Source organism: Anolis sagrei, chromosome 4 (assembly GCF_037176765.1).
Source record: "Anolis sagrei isolate rAnoSag1 chromosome 4, rAnoSag1.mat, whole genome shotgun sequence".
NCBI lineage: Eukaryota > Metazoa > Chordata > Lepidosauria > Squamata > Dactyloidae > Anolis > Anolis sagrei.
Window position 1 is genome coordinate 145,735,089 of NC_090024.1, and position 19,359 is coordinate 145,754,447.

The 19,359-nt window shown below is 38.1% G+C and overlaps 1 protein-coding gene across 2 annotated transcripts in view; it reads right to left on the reverse strand.

The window, feature by feature from the left end:
• Positions 1-801: 801 nt before the first annotated feature.
• LOC132774168 (putative ferric-chelate reductase 1) overlaps positions 802-19,359 on the reverse strand; it is a 47,928-nt gene continuing 29,370 nt past the window's right edge. Inside the window, exons 8-18 of one of the 2 annotated variants that reach the window (XM_067467770.1) lie at positions 18,913-19,098; positions 18,452-18,553; positions 17,727-17,868; positions 16,518-16,631; positions 14,400-14,512; positions 11,654-11,740; positions 9,917-10,014; positions 5,692-5,750; positions 4,241-4,378; positions 4,093-4,118; positions 802-3,374 (exon numbers count right to left, since the gene is read on the reverse strand). In XM_067467770.1, the coding sequence (XP_067323871.1) occupies positions 3,285-3,374; positions 4,093-4,118; positions 4,241-4,378; positions 5,692-5,750; positions 9,917-10,014; positions 11,654-11,740; positions 14,400-14,512; positions 16,518-16,631; positions 17,727-17,868; positions 18,452-18,553; positions 18,913-19,098 (1,155 nt within the window). In that variant the 3' untranslated portion in view covers positions 802-3,284. The remainder of the gene's footprint in view (positions 3,375-4,092; positions 4,119-4,240; positions 4,379-5,691; positions 5,751-9,916; positions 10,015-11,653; positions 11,741-14,399; positions 14,513-16,517; positions 16,632-17,726; positions 17,869-18,451; positions 18,554-18,912; positions 19,099-19,359) is intronic. The other variant, XM_060773995.2, reaches the window with a different exon arrangement.

The window sequence follows — 19,359 nt, forward strand, 5'->3', positions numbered from 1 at the left end:
TTCAACTCTATAGTTGACTTCCACCAATCAATCCAGGGGCATACTAAAATTCAGGCAATTTATTTTTTGGAACATGTGTCAGAAAATCCTACAAAGCCCTTTATCCCTTATTCCCAAGAGGAATGCGCATCAAGCCAGCCCTGACCAGGACCTCCTTCCACCTGGAAACCAATGTCCTCACTGTGGAAGAACATGCGGATTAAGAATAGGGCTCCACAGTCACTTACTTATCCACTGCCAAGACACTACACTTGGGAGGCCCTCCTACTCAGGCAATGAGGGATCACCTAAGTAAGTAAAGTAAGTAGGTAAGCATGGCAGAAAGGGGTTGAACTGGAAGGCCCTTGGGGTCTCTTCCAACTCTTTGATTCTATGATTTGATCAGTCAACATGCATCTTCTTGGAAAACATTAACAATGAAAGAACAATTTTCTGATGGGAAAACTCACCTCCCTCCAACCAGTTTCACCCACTGCAAACTCCATCCTGCAACTCCATAGTGAGGTGATTCTGCCTAGAGGGCCAGTCACATGCCAATAAAAATAATAAAAATCTGGACTTTCTGTAAAACTCTGGGATAAAATGCAAGGTTTTTTAAAAACAGGATTAAAGCCCAGAAAATTGTATTGCAAGCAAACAAGAACAGCATATGTCAGGATTGCAACATCTACAACGTTGAATACGATGTTTGAATAAGATAGCTCAGGTTGACAGCACCTAGTTGTGTGATAAACCACACCTACCAAAAAAACCCCTTTTGGTACCTACATTAAAGATATAGGAACCCTAACCCTAACCCTCTCACTTTCAGTCTGGCAACCTTAAACAAACATGCAAAATGAGTCTCACTGTATATAGAAACTGTGCGTGGAATAAGACATTTTCAAGAGAGATATTGTCTACGATACTTTTATTTCAACAAATACAAAAATCACAGTTAATTGTATAAAATTATAAAGGAAAAAAAACTTGGTATAAGAAGAATAAAAAATGTCACTAAAAAAGTGTTTCATTGTAATTATTACAAATTCAAGAGTTAATACTCTTCATTTTCACATAATCTATATACTTGACTGCCTATACAGCAAATGTTATTTGGTTCTAATCTGCCATTTATGACCACCTTTGCTAGGTTTGAAATGGGCAAACTTTTTCCCACCTTTAAATTGTCTCTTTTTCCTTTCCTTTACATGGCACATGCATACTGAGCTCAGGGAAAGGTTACAAAGCAAATAGTGCACAAAAACACATACATTTCTGCTTGGTCATTGTAGAGAAGCGGGCTTGACCAGTAACAGCAATATAGGCAAAGCAGGGCAAGGAAGAGCCATTAATCTTATGCTGCCTAATTTGGGTAAGTAGCGAGGAGGAGCAAGATAACAATGCCAAAGAAGGAAGCTCAGGAAGTAGATGGGCAACCATAAGATGGTAAGGTTGGTGGAATCAGATGGAAAAGACAGACAAAGTTGGGTGGCATCAGTATACTGGTGCACCACACCCCAAAACTGAAGATGCCATCTCCCAAAAGTTTCACATAGCTGATAAATAGCATGCTGGACGGACACACACACACACAAAACCCTGGGGAACTTCCCAGTCTAACAGCCAGGGTACAAAAAAGAGTCCTCCAGCATCATCATCTGGTTCTGCCCCTCCAAAAAAAGAAAAAGAAAAAAAGATCAAAGCTATTCCATAAAGCATATTTCTAAAAGATTGAGCTGATTTGAAGCATATATTGTCTTGAAATTGGGTTCATCATTTTGAAACGCTGTGTAGTACCCCCAAAATCCCATCCCAGAGAGCGTATCCAGAAGGGTACTGTGGTCAATGGCATCAAAAGCCTGACAGGCCTGGCAAAATCAGCAGGGATAAACTCCCTCATCCAGTTCCCTACATAGGACATCAACCAAAGCAACCAAAGCTGTCTCTAATCTGTAACCAGGCCTGAAGTTTCTGGAGCTCCTTGGAGATGAGGTCCCACTTGCTAGTACCCTGCCCCAAAATGAAAGATTGGAGACTGGCCAGTAATTGCTCAGAATGGTGGGTTCTGGGGAAGTCAGTTCTTTTCTTGTGGGCCAGAGTATATAAGGCTCCTGATCATTTGAGACAGCTTATGGGATAACACTATTCTATGCTGTCACTCTGGTCTTTGTTCCACTCACTTCACGGCTGCCAGCTCCCTAGTAAAACAGGAAGTCCACTTGGCTCCACTTTGTGGGATGCTTAGGAGAGATTGTATCCACTACCATGGACATTTCCCTATTCCAGAGATCAGCCAGGGTTTCAACATGATCACATGCCATAAACCTCCTGGGGCATATCGTCTTAGTTACCCCACCCCATCTCTGCAGAGGCTCCAAATCCTAGCAAGTCTAAGCCCCACCAAGGAGGGACCGGTCCATGACAACAGAACTACAGAAAGTACCTCCACACCCAGATCATCACCGTCATACTTCCCAGAACAGAAAACCAGTCCGAGAGTGTGTCCTACAACACGGGTGTCAACAGATATTACTTGGGATAGCCCCATGGTCATTTTGAAAGACATAAAATCCTTAGCTGCTCCTATGAGAGCAAGACTTGGAGATGACAACATTACTATTTAGACCAGTTCAGGGAGACATCTGAACAATAGAGAGTTGAGGAGCCCCACTCATAAGTACACTGCCCCAAAAAGAATCCCCATCTTGTCCTAATCAGTGATCCCCCACTTTCAAAAGCACGCACTCTTCTTTTAAAAAAAGCAATTGATGATAATGGGTGACTGTGAGTTTTCCGGGCTCTATGGCCATGTTCCAGAAGCATTCTCTCCTGACATTTTTCCCACATCTATGGCAGGCATCCTCAGAGGTTGTGAGGTCTGTTGAAAACTAGGCAAGTGAGGTTTATATATCTGTGAAATGTCCAGGATGGAAGAAAGATAATAATTGATAATAATTACTGTATCATTACAAAAATTCACCAGTTTTCCTTACTCTTATTTAGGATCTGTGGATTATGCATGTCTATCATGTATATAAAATATGTGCATATGTATATATGCATATATATTTCCAGTATGATTTGCACTTTGTTGTTCTCCTTGAATCTGTGTTTAAATCAAGTTTTCTTAGAATCAGCATCAGACAATATTTTGCACAGCATTCTGCTACAAAGAAGAAGTCGGGATATTCAAGCAGCAATGGCACTGATGAAAGCAAACTTTGTGACAGTGTCCTTTTTCGTGATGTAGGTAGCAAACAGTAGGAACAGTTTCTAGCTTTCTACTGAAGAGAAAGCACATTTTAAGCCATTCCAATGCCTACAAGCAGAGCTATTAAAAACGACAGGTTGCCGCATAGATATATTAGCAGTAGTAATAGTTCGCTTTTCATCTACAAAAGAAAAGAAAACACGTATACATTAACTCTACAAACAGTTCAATAAAATTTAAACCTTCTACAATAATTTCTGGGAGGGTTGTTTGTTTGTTGGCTGCCAGAGGTGACTTACCCACCTCTGGCCAGCCAACAAACTTATACTCACTGTGTGGAAAAACAGAGAACATATTTATAAGTGGCCCTCAATTCTCGCCCCCCCCCCCCCCAAATAACCCCACAAAACCTGTTAAAGTGTGGACAGTCAATGAGAATTTGACTTAGGCCCCTTCCACACAGCTGTATAAAATCCACGTTGAACTTGATTATATGGCAGTGTGGACACAGGACCCATACAGCCATATAACCTAGAATACCAAGGTAGATATTCCTCAATATCTGCTTTGAACTGGGTTAGCTGAGTCCACACTGCCATATAACCCAGTTCAAAGTAGATAACATGGGACTTTATATAGATGTGTGGGGGTCCTTCTACACAGTCCTATATTCCAGAATATCAAGGCAGGAAATCCCACATTATCTGAGTGTGGACTCAGATAACCCAGTTCAAAGAAGATATTGTGGGATTTTCTGTTTTGATATTCTGGGATATAGTGCTGTGCAGAAGGGCCCTCAATGCTTAAAGTGGAAGAGAATTACTGCCTATGGTAGGGCTTCTCCATATAAAAACTTCCTAATATGAAGTCCATACAACTGCAGCAACAAAACGGGTTACCTTTGGTTGTGGATCTTCGTAGATTTCTGGAAAAAGTAAATGACAAAACAAGACAATAACGCAATGAATATCAACATCGCTCCTTAGCTTTGCTAAAAACACAAACAAAAACTTGGGCATGCTTCTGTGGATTCAAATCAAGCATTACCTTTCTTTTTCAACCAATGGTTTACATCCAGTGTAATGGCTATTAGAGCCTCCCAGCCTACAAAGCCTCCCATTGTTTTCACCATCCACTGGTTAGAAGTATTGCTGAGCATTTGCAGGCCCAGAAATATGGCAGCAACTAAAGAAAACAGAGAAAAATCATGGCAAACCATCAGGATTGGGATGACAAATAATTCCACAGCCCTATATTCATCACTCCCAGCTTTAGAATAACAAGCTGTGAGGAACATTGCCTAACTAAAAAAAAAAAAAAAAAAAGGGGGGGGGGGATAATTTCAAGCATCCAGTCACTGAGCTGCTTTGTGAGTACTTTTACTGATCTAATTCACCCTAAAATTTCAAATGGAAACTAAGATTCCTTTACTATAAATATATAATGAGTTTAGCTTCCCATTAAGAAGTTGTTTAATTAAAGGGGCCACGGTGGCATAGTGGGTTAAACAGCTAAGCTGCAGAAGGTTGGCGGTTCGAATCCGTGGGATGGGGTGAGCTCCCGTTGTTAGCCCCAGCTTCTGCCAACCTAGCAGTTCAAAAACATGCAAATGTGAGTAAACCAATAGGTATTGCTCCAGCAGGAAGGTAACAGTGCTCCATGCAGTCATACTGGCCACAGGACCTTGGAGACATCTATGGACAATGGTGGCTCTTCGACTTAGAAATGGAGATGAGCACCACCCTCCAGAGTTGGACTCATCTGGACTTAATGTCAAGGGGAAACCTTTACCTTTACTAAACAGTCATTAATAATCTATGGCCCTCCTATACATTTCAGACAGTATGTCAAATAGCAAGTGTGTGTATTCATTCATACAATTTATAGTCTGCCTTTCTCCTATGCAGGACCTAAGGTGTTAAGATAACTCTAATCCAAAAATATGGCAGGACAACAGTTCCCTGCAACACCAATAAAGAATTCTGGGAATTTTAGTTGGAAGAAATAATGGCAATTTGCTAAGAGATCCTTTCCCAGTCCACAGAATTATAACTTCCAGGATATTGGAGAGGGAAAAAAATGCTAGACCAGTGTAAATCCATAGTATTCATATAAATTTTCTGGTTCTGTAAGTATATATAGAGTGCTTTTGGGTTTTTTTCTCACTGGGCAAATATAAATCACTTCTGCTTGGGTTTCTGTGTACAATGCTGAACAATGAGCATCTCCATTTGCTCCTTGTAACCTAATTCTAAACACATGTACTTGGAGGCATGCCACACTGAATCTTCCTTATGTATATGAGTTGCTTGTTCTGTTCCAAGTTTCTACCAACCGCCAAAGTTTCTAAGCATGTGCTTAGGAAAAGGGTGTTGCCCTTCTTCAGCAACTACCTGGTTTTGTTGTAGATTACATCCCAAATTTCAAGTCTGCGTTGCTCAATGGGAGCAACTGAGTATCACACTTTTAAGTTGAAACAGAAATATTCATCCACTTACCTGCCAAAACTTTGATGACTAATGCATTTAGCATGTGAAACCAATTAAAAACAAACCTCCTGTGGGTGCAATGCAAAACAGTGGGTTAGATTACTTTACTCTGCAAATTGTAAACATTAGTTGGTTCATAGCTCCAGCGTCATGTCTACTGTTTCCAACATACTCTCCCCATAATAGAACAGTTCTACACATTTTTTGGCTCTCAGGCTGCTTCTACACGCAATATAATCCAGATTACCAAAGTAGATAACCCACATTATCTACTTTGAACTGGATTACATGAGTCTACACTACCATATAATCCAGTTCAAAGCAGATAATCTGGATTTTATATGGCAATGTAGAAGGGGCCTCAGTATTACATCCAAAATTCAATGGTGGTGAGGGAAGAGCTGCACGTGCCTGTCCATATTTGTGAATATACATGCCCATCTCCCCCCTAACAATTGCCATACAAACTGTGGTTTACTCACTGGTAGTAGCAGTCAGTAAACAACAATTTAGCATCAAACTAGACAGTATATCAAGTTTTTTGAAGGATTATTTCCCCAGATGGTGAAAGTCATTGGTTGATCATAAGACAGTTCTTTCTTGCCTACATAACTTGCATCTAGCAAACTGTATTTTGTGACTGGTAAGTGCAGGGTAAAATGGGTTTAATTTGCATATATGCTTGTGGATGTGTGCTTATGTATCTCCAAGGAAATCCTGTTATGGCAGGAAAAATGTGTAATTGCAGGGAATACAAATTCTACTTAACATTGAGTTTGACACTTAGATGCTAGAGAATAACACCCCATACACATAGTGGAGCCCTGCAAGCCTGATAGACCATGCAGTCAAGACTCAAAGTCTGTCACATTGTGCACAGAACTGCAAGTTGTGAAATACCTGAACTGTTTTGATAGGTAGCAGTTTCTTATTTTATCGCCACGTCTAAGGCTGCAATGGGTGAAATAACCAGAACGTGGCTAAGGTACTTTTTAAGATTACAATCCCCAATGGCTGTGCTGTCTGAAGGATTCTGAGTATCTGGAAATGACATAGCAAGTACACTGCTATTATCCTACAGAGTCACCATGTTCAGGGGCAGTATGTCACACAAAGTACTGTTTACTGGGATCAACTGCAGCAAAGGGCTATGTCATCACTGTGGGCTTCCTAAAAGTCTTTAACGTTAGCAACTGTAGGGAAAAGGATGCTGGTTTAGAGGGAACTCTATAGAGGAATCTATTCTCCTTGTGTGTGTGTAAAGTAGTATATTTACTTCCATATTAGTAAAATTGGATTTGCTTTTCTATATTCTTCTGTAAAGAAATTTAGTCCCCATCTATACAGCTGAATAAAATCCCACATTATCTGCTTTAAAATGGAATATATGGCAGTGTGGACTCAGATAATCCAGTTCAAAGCAGATCTTGTGGGATTTTCTGCCTTGATATTCTGGGTTATATGGCTGTGTGGAAGGGCCCCTAGGCTACCCATCAGGTGCAGTTCACATAATCTCTGACTATATGAGTTGGTATTGATGGGATTTGTAGCTCAAAAATCTGCATGAGATCAAGTTGCTCAAAGATTAGATTAATTTTAAAAAATCATGACAGCTTATGGAAAGTCCCCACACGTGATTACCATAGCAGTAGGATAGATAGAAGTCTCCAGAACAACAAGTGAACAGAACTGCCTAATTCAAAATGTTTTGAAGCCTAGTGGCCGGAGGAATTGCACTTTGCATGTGCTCAAACCTCATGATTCTCTTGTGCTATTTTAACAAATCCTAAGGCTGAGCATTAGTGCCATAGACAGATTCTGGAGCTTAGGCTGAATATACACTGCCCTATATCCCAGGATCTGATTCCAGATTGGCCCCCTTCTAACACTGCAATATAATTTGGAGCCCTTTCAAACAGGCCCTATAACCCATGATTTAATCCCAGGTTTTCTGTTTATCCCAGATTTTCTGGCAGTATGGACTCAGTATGGATCAGATCCTGGGATAAAAGGTCTGTTTGGAAGGGCCCTTGGATTATCAAAGTAGATAATCCATATTATCTGTTTTGAATTGGATTATATGAGTCTACACTGCCATATAATCAAGTTAATAGCAGATAATCTGGATTTTATATGGCAGTGGAGAAGGGGCCATTATCTGCTTATCCCAGATTATCTGGTAATGTAGACTCATATAATTCAGTTCAAAGTAGATAATCTGGGATCAGATCCTGGGATATAGGCAATGTAGATCCAGCCTTAATGAGCCTTGCCTATGAGCTGTCTTGTGTGAGGGCAAGTCACCTTTTCCGATGCAGCTCAACACTGCACCCTAGAGTTACTTATAAGATGCCATACTAGGTATCTCTAGCACAACAGAGAAAATACCTTTCAGGTCACAGTCCTCCACGCTCTTATCTGGCAAGAAATTACACTCAAATCAATAGGTCCTACTTCTGAATAGACCACTGCTGAAGTGTGCTATCAATTGTTGACAGATTAAACATTTATGCATATACTTTATGGTCTGTCTATATATAAACAAACCACTATTATATTTATTTATACCATGCTTTATCTCTCCCAAAGGAGACTCCAAGCAGCTCAACTAAATTGCTCAATTACCTCAGATATATGTTTTAATTTGAAGAGGGAGGGAAGAAAGGAAGGAAGCCAGCCAGCTAGCCAGCCATGTTGCTCAACACAATACAAAATCTACAACACAGCAATACCATTATTGGGCCAATTTAAAAAGCCACACACACAAAATACATCATGCTAGCTTTCAAAGTTCTGCTCTTCCTCAAACAAAGGCATTAAAATCATATAGGTGAATAAAAAATGACAATGTAAGAGTCACAGGCCTACATTTTATCTTCAGATTCTACTTCTGTTGTCTGTTAGGATGGCCTGAAAGGTTTGCATCTTGATCCAATAAAAGTATAGCAATATTCTGGATATTGCTGCATGGTGAATATGTCTCAAATGTTTCCTGAATTTCAAATTTAGTTAGAATGGGGTATCCTAAACAGAAAGGCGCCAAAGAGTTGGAACTTAATTCTTTGGCTGGATCTACATGCCTGATAATCCAGTTTCTGAATCCAAATTATCAGATTTGAACTGGATTATATGAATCTACATGGCCATATAATCCAATTCAAAGCAGACAATCTGGATTCAGAAACTGGGTTATACAGCAGTGTAGGTGGAAACTTTGAGATTTTTACTTCCAGCAAATGTAAAACTCTTTCATTTGGACGACAATTGGCAAGTTTTATCAAGACAGCACCTACACAGTTTTCCAGATATAATTGTACAGAAGCTCCTTGAGAAATTCAATATTCTCTGCTGAAGAAAAGCATCAATATACTCTATTGGAGAAGGGGAGCTTGAATCTCAAAGGAGGTAAGTTTTCTGTTATTAGTGGAGTTTTTCTCCCAAAGCTTTTATAGTTATTAGTTTCCCATTTCCTATATACCAGATTGGCCTCTAACTGCCTTAATATACCTTCTAGACCAGTGATCTTCAAACCTATTAAGCAGAGTGCCGTTTCATGGTCTCCCAGACTATTGGGGGGGGGGGGGTCGCAATAGTATGAAAAAAAGAATGAATTCCTATGCACACTGCATATTTCTTATTCATAGTGCAAAAAAAATATGAAAGAACAATACAATATGTAAAATGAAGAACAATTTTAACCAATATAAACTCATCAGTATTTCAATGGGAAGTGTGGTCCTGCTTTTGACTAATGAGATAGTTATCAATAAGGATTCCTGTTGTTGTATGACTTCAAGTCATTTCAGATTCAGGGTGACCCTAAGTCTAACGCTTAGGGTAGAGACCAGGTAAATGACCTTAGAGGGTTGCATCCGACCTGTGGGCCTTAGTTTAGGGACCTCTGATCTAGACTATCTTTACAAACAATAGAAATAAAATACTGCTGCAGAGTTCTTTCACACTACGTATTTATAGCATTATATTCTACTTTAATTCCATTCTATAAAATTCTTGGATCTGCAATTTAAGGAGTATACTTCGAATTCTCAGCCTGAGGGATCTAGTGTCTCACCAAATTACAAATCCCAGGATCCCACAGAATGTTGCTTTGGCAGTCAAACTAGAATCACAGAAATGTAACTGGGTGGTATGAACGGAGCCTAATTCAACAGACACTCCACAGCAACACAATAGGTACATATTATATTCTACTAAAATAATTGGATTTACAGACCGATTATTTTGAGGAGAAGGTCGAAAAAATGCTATCACAGGTTGAAAGAATGAAAGGATCATGACAATGCACCCGATAACAGCATGAGCGCCTGCATCCTGTGAAAGGGAAAAGTTCTTAATTTGAATTTTGTTAATATAACTTCATTTAAAAGATGTTATTTTCAATCAATATAGATTACAGCCCAGAACTATTTTCCGACATTTCCTAGCAACAACTTATTTATGTCTTTTCAATCCTGTGACATATCAGAACAAAAAAGTGTCATTCTCTTCACCTTCTTTATCTATTTACACATATATATTTCTTATTATTTAAACAGAGTGAACACATTTCTTATTATTTACATACAAATAATAATGTTTCAACATATTTTTAAAAACTATTGTTGCTGTTTATTCGTTCAGTCGCTTCCGACTCTTCATGAGCTCATGGACCACCCCACGCCAGAGCTCCCTCTGGGCTTCAAGGTCAAGCCAGTCACTTCAAGGTTAACATCCATCCATCTTGCCCATCTTAAAAACTACCATATACTGAAACATAATACTATACTTTAAATACAAAACAGAGGGGCCTCCTTCTCTAGTCATTATTTCAATGTTTATAGTGAGTGAGCACCACTGAACAGAGTCAAAAGCATATTTATATCCAATCTTATGAATTAATTTTATATTTATGTCTTGTTTTTTCTCTAGGCAGGAATCTTGCCTTTCACTTTCCTTTTCATCATTTTGCCCTAATGTTAATTATGTTGGTCAGGTTTTGTAGAGGGAGGGGGAGAGACTGGCTCAAGATCCCCCTGTGATATTCATAGCTAACACTGCAATTTAATTGCATTGAACTGCATTATGTAACTCTACACTGCCATATAATGCAGTTCCCAAAGCTAAAATACATAATGAAACTGCATTATATGGCAGTGTAGATGAAGCCTTAGTAAGGTTAGAACCCAGATTTTCCATATACTGATCCAGTTGCTGTTTTGTGTGCCTTCAAGTCATTTCCAACATATGGCAACACTGGAGTTCTGTTGTCATGATTTGCCATTGCTATTGCTTTCCTCTATGGCTGAGAGTGTGACTTGCCCAAAGTCACCCAGTGAATGTTAATAGCTCAGCAAGGACTTGAACCCTGCTCTCCAAGGTAGTAGTTCAATGCACAAACAACTAAATCATGTTGACTGCCAGGTAAGTGCCATTGTACTACACTGGCTCATGTCAGCCATGTTAGCTCTCAAACATCAAACTGTGCTGTCTTGTAAACTGGATCAGCAACTGACAGTCTAAGGGCCAAATATGACTACCTAGGAATCCCATGTGAATTCCAAGCTGCATCTACACTGTAGAAATTGCACAGTTTGACACCACTTTAACTGCTATGGCTCAATGCTATAGAATCCTAGAAGTTGTAGTTTGGTAAAGCACCTGAACTCTTTGGTGGAGAAGGTTGAAGACCTTGTAAAACTATAGCTCCCATGATTCCATGGCATTTAGCCAAGGCAGATATAATGTAGATATATCCATAGTTGTCAAATCAAAAACATGTGGACTAGAAGAGTTTGCTATTTATGTGCGTATGGATATATAACAGCTTTGAGTACACAATACCTATTTTGAGGGCGAGTGATACTTTGATCCCCATTCCTACATCACATTTTAAAAGAAAACCTCCATTTAAATTAACGTTTTACCACGTCCTTAGAAGCTTTTGTAAATGAAAGTATATGGTGTAACTTACATAACTCCATCCTTTTACTGCTGAAAAGATCAGTATGAAAGCAATTGATGTTGCCACCACAGTCAGCAACATGAGCAAAGAATGTATCTAAGGAAAAAGAAAGTCAGGGATTTAATTGGATTATATGAAATATTTCTGTCTGCCTCATCTATTTATTGTCTATATGAAAAAATATTTTGTAACAACTGTTAAAATTATATTTTGTATTTGAACTAAGCAATGCCTCTGGGTCTTCTCGCGTTCCCATCTGTTCTATATTTCAATTTCAGTGCCTAATGTAGTTTTTCTCATAAATATTGAGAAAGATTCCCTTCTAAAGTCACTTATTTACTATCTCCTGCAAGAAGGAATGTATAAAACCATCTGTGATAGTGGTAGTGACCAATATATTTTATTAAGCAAAAAGTACTGTTAAAAATACACTAAAGAATCTAAAAGAAAAAGGGTAAGTGTGCTGTCAATGCTGGGCCTATTACAACTGGCTTTTGCACAGGACGTGCTCTTTGTTCCCAGTGGGAAGCCAGGTGCCTCAGCTGAGAGGCTGTAAGGATTTTCCTATACAAAATCTTTAGAAGCTTGAAAAGTTTAACAAAGTCCTTTATTATTGCTTAGGTCTTCAACAAAACAATCAAATACTTCTCAGATCTTCAACAGGTCAAACAAATACTTAAAGGCTTTGAATCAACTGGTAGCTTTCTTAATCTTGTCCACAAGGGATAAGCAACTGGCTTCGTGAACTGTTTCTTTAACTGTTTCTTTTCTTTAAGAGGAAAACCTTTTTTAACCCCTCCTTGGGCAATCTACTTTCTAAACTTTGCTGGTGTGGGCTCTACTCCCGGTTACAAACTGCCTCTTGGGTTCTGAGTAGACCTACCAGTCAAGGCTTTGTAGATTCTCCAGCTGGAGTCCTTTGGAACCGTTTTACCCCGGAATTTCATAAGAAACGAAGCTTCTCTACAGGTGAAGCTGATCTGTGACCTGTAGCTAAGTTTTCAACTGTAAAACTGAGCTAAAATGGCTCCCTTTCCTTCCTGAACTCTGGGGGAAGGGGCAGAACTAAAAAACCCAACGATGATAGGCAGGTGGCTGCAAACCAAGGGAAGCCACCTTATTGCAAAATGCATGGAATTTTGGAAAACATGCAAACACTCAAAGAAAAGGAAGTTGGAGCTCCTGGTACAACCGTACCAGCACAGTAACTGATAGAGATATGACTTCTCTTTCTAAAACAAATGAGAAAACTCATACACCTAAGAAACACAGAGAATGCTGTACTTATGTCATGCCATACTTGGCACAGAATGGCTACTGGAGCACAGCATTTTGCAAAGCAAACAGAACTATTGTCCTTTACATAGAAACAAATTCCTCTGAACTCAAGAGATACGTATAAAATTGGAATGCAAAACATAACCTTAGAGGAAAGAAAACACCGCAGGTGGTCAAAGGTAAGTCTTTTAATATATAATTTTGATATAGTATGAGTATAATACTATATCAAATAAGAGCTCTTGCAACACAGGTGCTTTTCACAACAGTCAGTTGTTTCAGGATGTTCAATTTAAAAACAACTTCTGTACTTAAAAAGGTAGTGGAATGAAAATGCACCCTTTCATATCATAACTGCATTTATGTTCCAGTGGCATTTGGTTCAGTGTTTGATTCTTTTCACTTACAATACCATTTGTACCATTATTGTTTTTTTAAATATATATATATAAAAATACTAAACAAAACCAGTCAGCTGCAATTTCATAACCCACTCCCTGTTCAGATTGGGAAGATGAACACACACCACAATACTTCCAAAAACGTTTTCCCCCCATCCCTTTTTTCAGGAACTAAAACTTTGCCCGCTTCTACTTTTGTATATGATTCTTTAAAGTTTGGTATATTTACTCTTTATTTTCTTTCCTGAACCCTATGGTTTCTCTGGACATTAATACTTTGTAGGATTGCATTAGTATTGCCCCACTTCACTCCTCCACTTTAAAATACAGTAAATATTTAAAAATCATGTTGGAAGGTAGAGGCCCCTTCTACACTGCCATATAAAATCCAGATTATCTGTTTTGAACTGGATTATATGGCAGTGTGAACAACATTCAGTTCAAAGCAGATAATATGGATTATCTGCTTTGAAAATCTGGATTATCTGGCAGTGTAGAAGGGGCCAGGGACAAAATAGAAAGCATTTCTTTTGGGAACTCTTGGAAATTCTGTTGTCCTCTCGGCCCAACCCCTGGAAGTAGTCTGGGGTTTGTCTGCTGGCTCCTTGGGAATCTCCAAAGGAGGAGTGAAAAATAAATCCGCACAAGACTCACTATTTCTATAAGACTTGTTATCTGAAAAAACTGGAAAGAGGTATTAACACCTAAAGACGTCATACACCTGCTATTCTGACTAGGGCTCATTGTAGTTGCAGTCCAATAACTCTGGATGGCCACAAATTATTCTCTCTGATTTATGCTGACTTCTAAACTCTTTGTAATTAACTGGTATCAAATCAACCCTTCCAAAACCTAGTCTTATTCTGACTTTCTGACTGCAGTCTTCACTCTGATAAATGACTGAAGCAAAGTATGGAAAATATTGAATTATTTCAATGTCTTCATTGTGTACTTTAAAATTGTGTAAATCATCTGTAGTCATTATTCAGAAAGAAATAGCAAGTGTGTTCACATTTCCATTAAAACTGTTAAATGCTGCCAATTTATGTTTCCTGCCATTCAAAGCTTACACATACCTGAAACCAAATGTCTTTACCCAGAAGAGTTCTTTTGATTGACTTCTTCAGGTACCGGGCAAAAATCATTCCTACACTCCCTGTGGTCATCCAAGCAATCAGCATGAGAGCACCTTACAAAACCAAAGCATCGGCATGAGAAGTCAAGCGAGAAAAGGCTTGTTAAAACAAAAGCTATTTCCAAGATTAACTTAATGCATCTATTTAAAATACATGGGTACAGTAGGCCTGCTTATTCCATGAGCTCTTTGAATATGGTTTTATTTATATGTGAGGAACTTTGAATATCACAAAATAGCTAATAGAAAACTAGAAAGGACAGTGAACTTGAATATCTGTGCAAAATAACAAGTTTACTGTTGTGTTTAAAAGCTTGTTGGAAACTCTGTAGTGTCCTTTTCTCCTGGAAATAGATTGCAGCATAGGCTCAAATATAGTAAATAAATATAGTAAATAAATAAATAAAATCTCTGGTTGGTGACTGTGGAATTGAACCCTAAAAAAGTCGGTGTGTAAGCCTAAGCAGGACCTGGTCAAAGACAAATAGGACTCGGTTGGCTGGTATGTGGCAGGCAGGAATGTACCATGAGAACTGGAGGTCAAGCCAAGGCAGAGCTAATTCAGCAGGGCTTCGAAGGAGGAAGACAGAAACACAGTAAGATGTAGGGAGTTATTTTGCTTTTCTATTCTGCACATTTTAAATAAAGAATATATATCACACAAACCCTAACTGCATAATATAGAATTATAGCTTGCCTGTTTACTTATTTATTTGATTAAATAAGATATAAATAAATTTATATTTAATTGAACATCAAATAAATACTGACATATTTGAGCATACATATCAATATAGCAAAAGATACCAACTGTATTTGTTTTAATCAAATTAATCCATTTTGCTGGGCCATTTTGCCTTCCTTGGGATCTCACCAAGCTATTTCTTCACATCCAATCTCCAGCCCACTCCCCAACACCAGAATATTTTTTTAATCAAATTGGCCAATTGGTTGTCCAAAAACATCTAGAGCAGTGGTTCCCAACCTGTGGGTCCCCAGGTGTTTTGGCCTACAACTCCCAGAAATCCCAGCCAGTTTACCAGCTGTTAGGATTTCTGGGAGTTGAAGGCCAAAACATCTGGAGACCCATAAATTGAGAACCACTGATCTAGAGCTATGATTGCTCTTTCACAGGATTTTTTCTGTAGAGACAAGAAATGACTAGTTGGCCATGAGCAATCCCTGTGCTGGTGTTGAGCCTTAAAAACTGGTCTGGTGTTGGCCATAATATAAATTATATTTACCTTCTCCCAAAGCCCTCTGCCCACCCTCAACTTCCCCTCCCCAACCCGGAATTCATGGCAGTTCAGCCCCCTTCTACATTGTCCTTATATCCCAGGATCTGATCCCAGATTATCTTCTTATCTCAGATTATATTGCAGTGGAGACTCATATAATCCAGTTCAAAGCAGATAACCTGGGATCAGATCCTGGGATATAAGGACAGTGTAGAAGGGGTCTCAGTAAAAATGTTTTTAAAGGTACAAATAAAACATAGAAGTTACAACATTAAACCAAAATTATTTTTTAAAGTACATAGATTCTAAGTATTTTTTATCCCACTGTGTATGCCAAAAGGCGCACACAGTAGTTTAAGTGAGGTCAGTAATGATTAAAATTATATCAGTGTGCAACCTATAAAGGACACAACATAAAAAGGGATGTGTAAAGAGACATCAAAAATTGGACACCAATTCCTGAAGTAACAAAATGAGCTTTCTAAAAATAGTTAAATTATAGGCTCTATGGCCATTTCCTTTGAGTCTATTCCATGCTAAAAGTTTTTAAAAACCACCAGCAATTGTAAACGATCAATAGGTGTTAAATAGTCTTAGATGATAAATGACAGTTCCTGAAGGAACAGCAAAACAAGTAAACCAAAACACCTTTGTCTTTCCACATAATCACTTCAAAAATGTATGGAATATGTTCATAAAGACCTACTCACAAGAATTCCTTACTATGCTACTGCAAACATAATGTGGAAAAAAGGAATTGTGGGAACTTGTAGGAAGAATAGCTTTTTGTAGTTTTTGTATTGTTTTGTATGGTGACTTACCATGAGCCTTAATAATCGAGGGTATAGAAGAGGTACCTCCTAGAGACTGGAAGCTTGAAATGTTCACCTTCTGATCCGTAATGAAAGGTCTCCTAGTATGCTTTAGTATCTGGCCTTGAAGGTGTTTTTTTTAAAAAAAACAAACAAACAAAACAGAAGGAGCAAGGTATTACTAGAAGTGAAGCACCCCTTACCCATCCGTGAGTTGACGGCAGTTAGTTTTATCTAGTTTTACTTAAGTGATATTTGTCTTGACTGTTCTAATGTAGCACAAATCCTATGTAAATCATACTACGTATTTTTGACATTAATATTGAAATCTGAAATATATACAGAAAGTCTGTTGTTTTAAAATTGTATTGTTTTGATTTTAACATGTGTTGACAGGGGGTTGTTGTTATAATTTTATGTGACTTGTTTTATACTTTTGTACTTTTTTTACTGGTTGTATGTTATATGTACACCCTAGAGTGCTTTGTAAGCTGCCCTGAGTCCCTTCAGGAAGATAGTGGCGGGATATAAATTATTATTATTATTATTATTATTATTATTATTATTATTAAAGTGACACTGTAGAATTGCATTACCTCTACAGTGTAGATACACTCTTGGATGAAAAGCAAGTAGGAATTGAGAATGAGCTGGATAGGGTTACAGGCTTTTTGGCGCAGACACCAGGTCCTCCAACCATCCTGATTTGGCAGGAATAGTCCTGATTAATCCCCAACTATGCCACTTTTGATGCTGCTTTTAAATTTCCCAGTTTCTCTGCCCTCCCCCTTCCCAGGTCAATACTTTATTCTGCCTTTTGGCGTACATCAATTGTCAACATTTATTTTGTTCAATTTGAAGGAAAGAAAAGAAGAGTGCAGAAGGGGACTCAGAGTGGCCTTACAGTGGGCAATATCAGCACAATAATGGAAGACATGTTTTGAAGTAGATGTTTGGGACTCCAATTTCCCAAGAGGTGCCTTGTAGAATTAATGGCTCAAGGCTATGGAATCCTGAGAGCTGTAGTTTGGTGGGACAGCAGAACTCTTGGACAGAGAACTTTAAAAATCTTGCCAGTTAAAGTGATGTCAAACGGTATTCATTCTCCATTGTAAATGCATCCAAGATGCTGAATTACTTGTAATAGATTATGAGAATTGTCATCAAAAACATTCAGAATCCCCAAAATTCCCCATTCTTGTTCTAAACAGAACTCACCAGCTGACGATGGTCCAAAAGCCAAAAATATGTAGTATAAACTGCCAGCATTTCTTGGCTGGGTTGATATAGCATTTCTTGAAATGAAAGAACACCTGACGATTCCATTGTTAAAGGATGTTGATAGAATTTCCACTTCACCCTAGAAACACAACTGTTTATAACTACTACTCTGGCTGTGCTCATTATATGAGGTACATATGAACGAAATAATAATTACTGACAGTAACCCAATAGAATTATTCAAGTCTATTAAAATATATGCATTTTACCAGATTAAGGACAAAACAATGAACACTTTCTATAGATGTTACACATGCCTGATGTTGTAATAATGATGATGATGATGATGATACATCACACAGTCCTAGACACTTGGGAAGTTTTTGACTTGTGATTTTGTGACACGAAATCCAGCATATATATCTCATTCACTGTGACATACTGTGTTTTTTGGTGTCAGTAAAATAATAATTTTATTTATATTCTGCCCTATCTCCCTAACATATGAAAACGCAAACATTCAATATTGTTATCATTGGAAAAGAAATGCAATGCCAATTTTAATTAATACACCATGCAAATCAAGTATGGAAAGTGCTACCCTTTGACAACACACTACCCTTCCCTTCATCCCTTCCGGTTAGGTCCAAAGCACATATTTTGAGCTCTACATAACATCTGTCATGCTTTTAAAAATTCTAACAACAAGACATTTTTAGTACCAGAGGTAGAGGGCTAGGTCTAGTACGCCCAGTTGAGAAGGCATGTTGAACTTCTATATGATCTGTGGCATTTCTAACACAACTATAGATGTCATCATCCCCCTGGAAGAAATAAAAACATCATCATGGGCTAGTCTCCAGAAATTCTTACCACATTAGTGCACATTATAATATTTTTCCGCATACTTTAAAACGTAGGTTTCCACATATCCACTAATATTTGGTTGAGGAATTGCAATGATAGGAATGTCCTTTGTACACATAGAAAAAAAATTAAAACCAAAACCGCATAATGTTCTGCCTCCTACTTCCAAATTCTGCCATGTCATATTTAACCATGTTGCTAGTAAGCCAACTTTGACATTATTATTTCTTTAAAAGATGCCTAAATATATATTTTAAAATTATATAATAATTATACATTTTAAATAAACAATAAAGGAAACATTTCAATATCTCACCATAATTGTGTCATCAGAGAAACCAATAGCTACATAGCCATCTGATGAACCGCTCATTTCAAATTTGAATGCAGAGGTCCCTAATGCTTCAGATGACATGAAGTAACAGTTTGGATCTTGCGGACTGCACCCCTCAGGGTTACTGAAACAGAATTTATTTGTACCACATCCTGCTTCTGTAGAGACCTGCAATGAAAATGATATTATTCAAGACATGTACACATGTGCCCTTCATTCCTGGCATTATATACATTTGTTACAGGATTCCTTAAATCACTTCCCTTGCAGGATTCTTATACTTTGTTACACTACATAATTAATGTACTGTGATTCTATCTTAACTGTCATTGTTCCACTGTAAAGAATCCTCATATATGTAATTTTCTTAGGAAAAGAGTTTTCTTAGGAAAAGAACTCCAGTACTTTTCCAAACTGAATTTTTGCCGG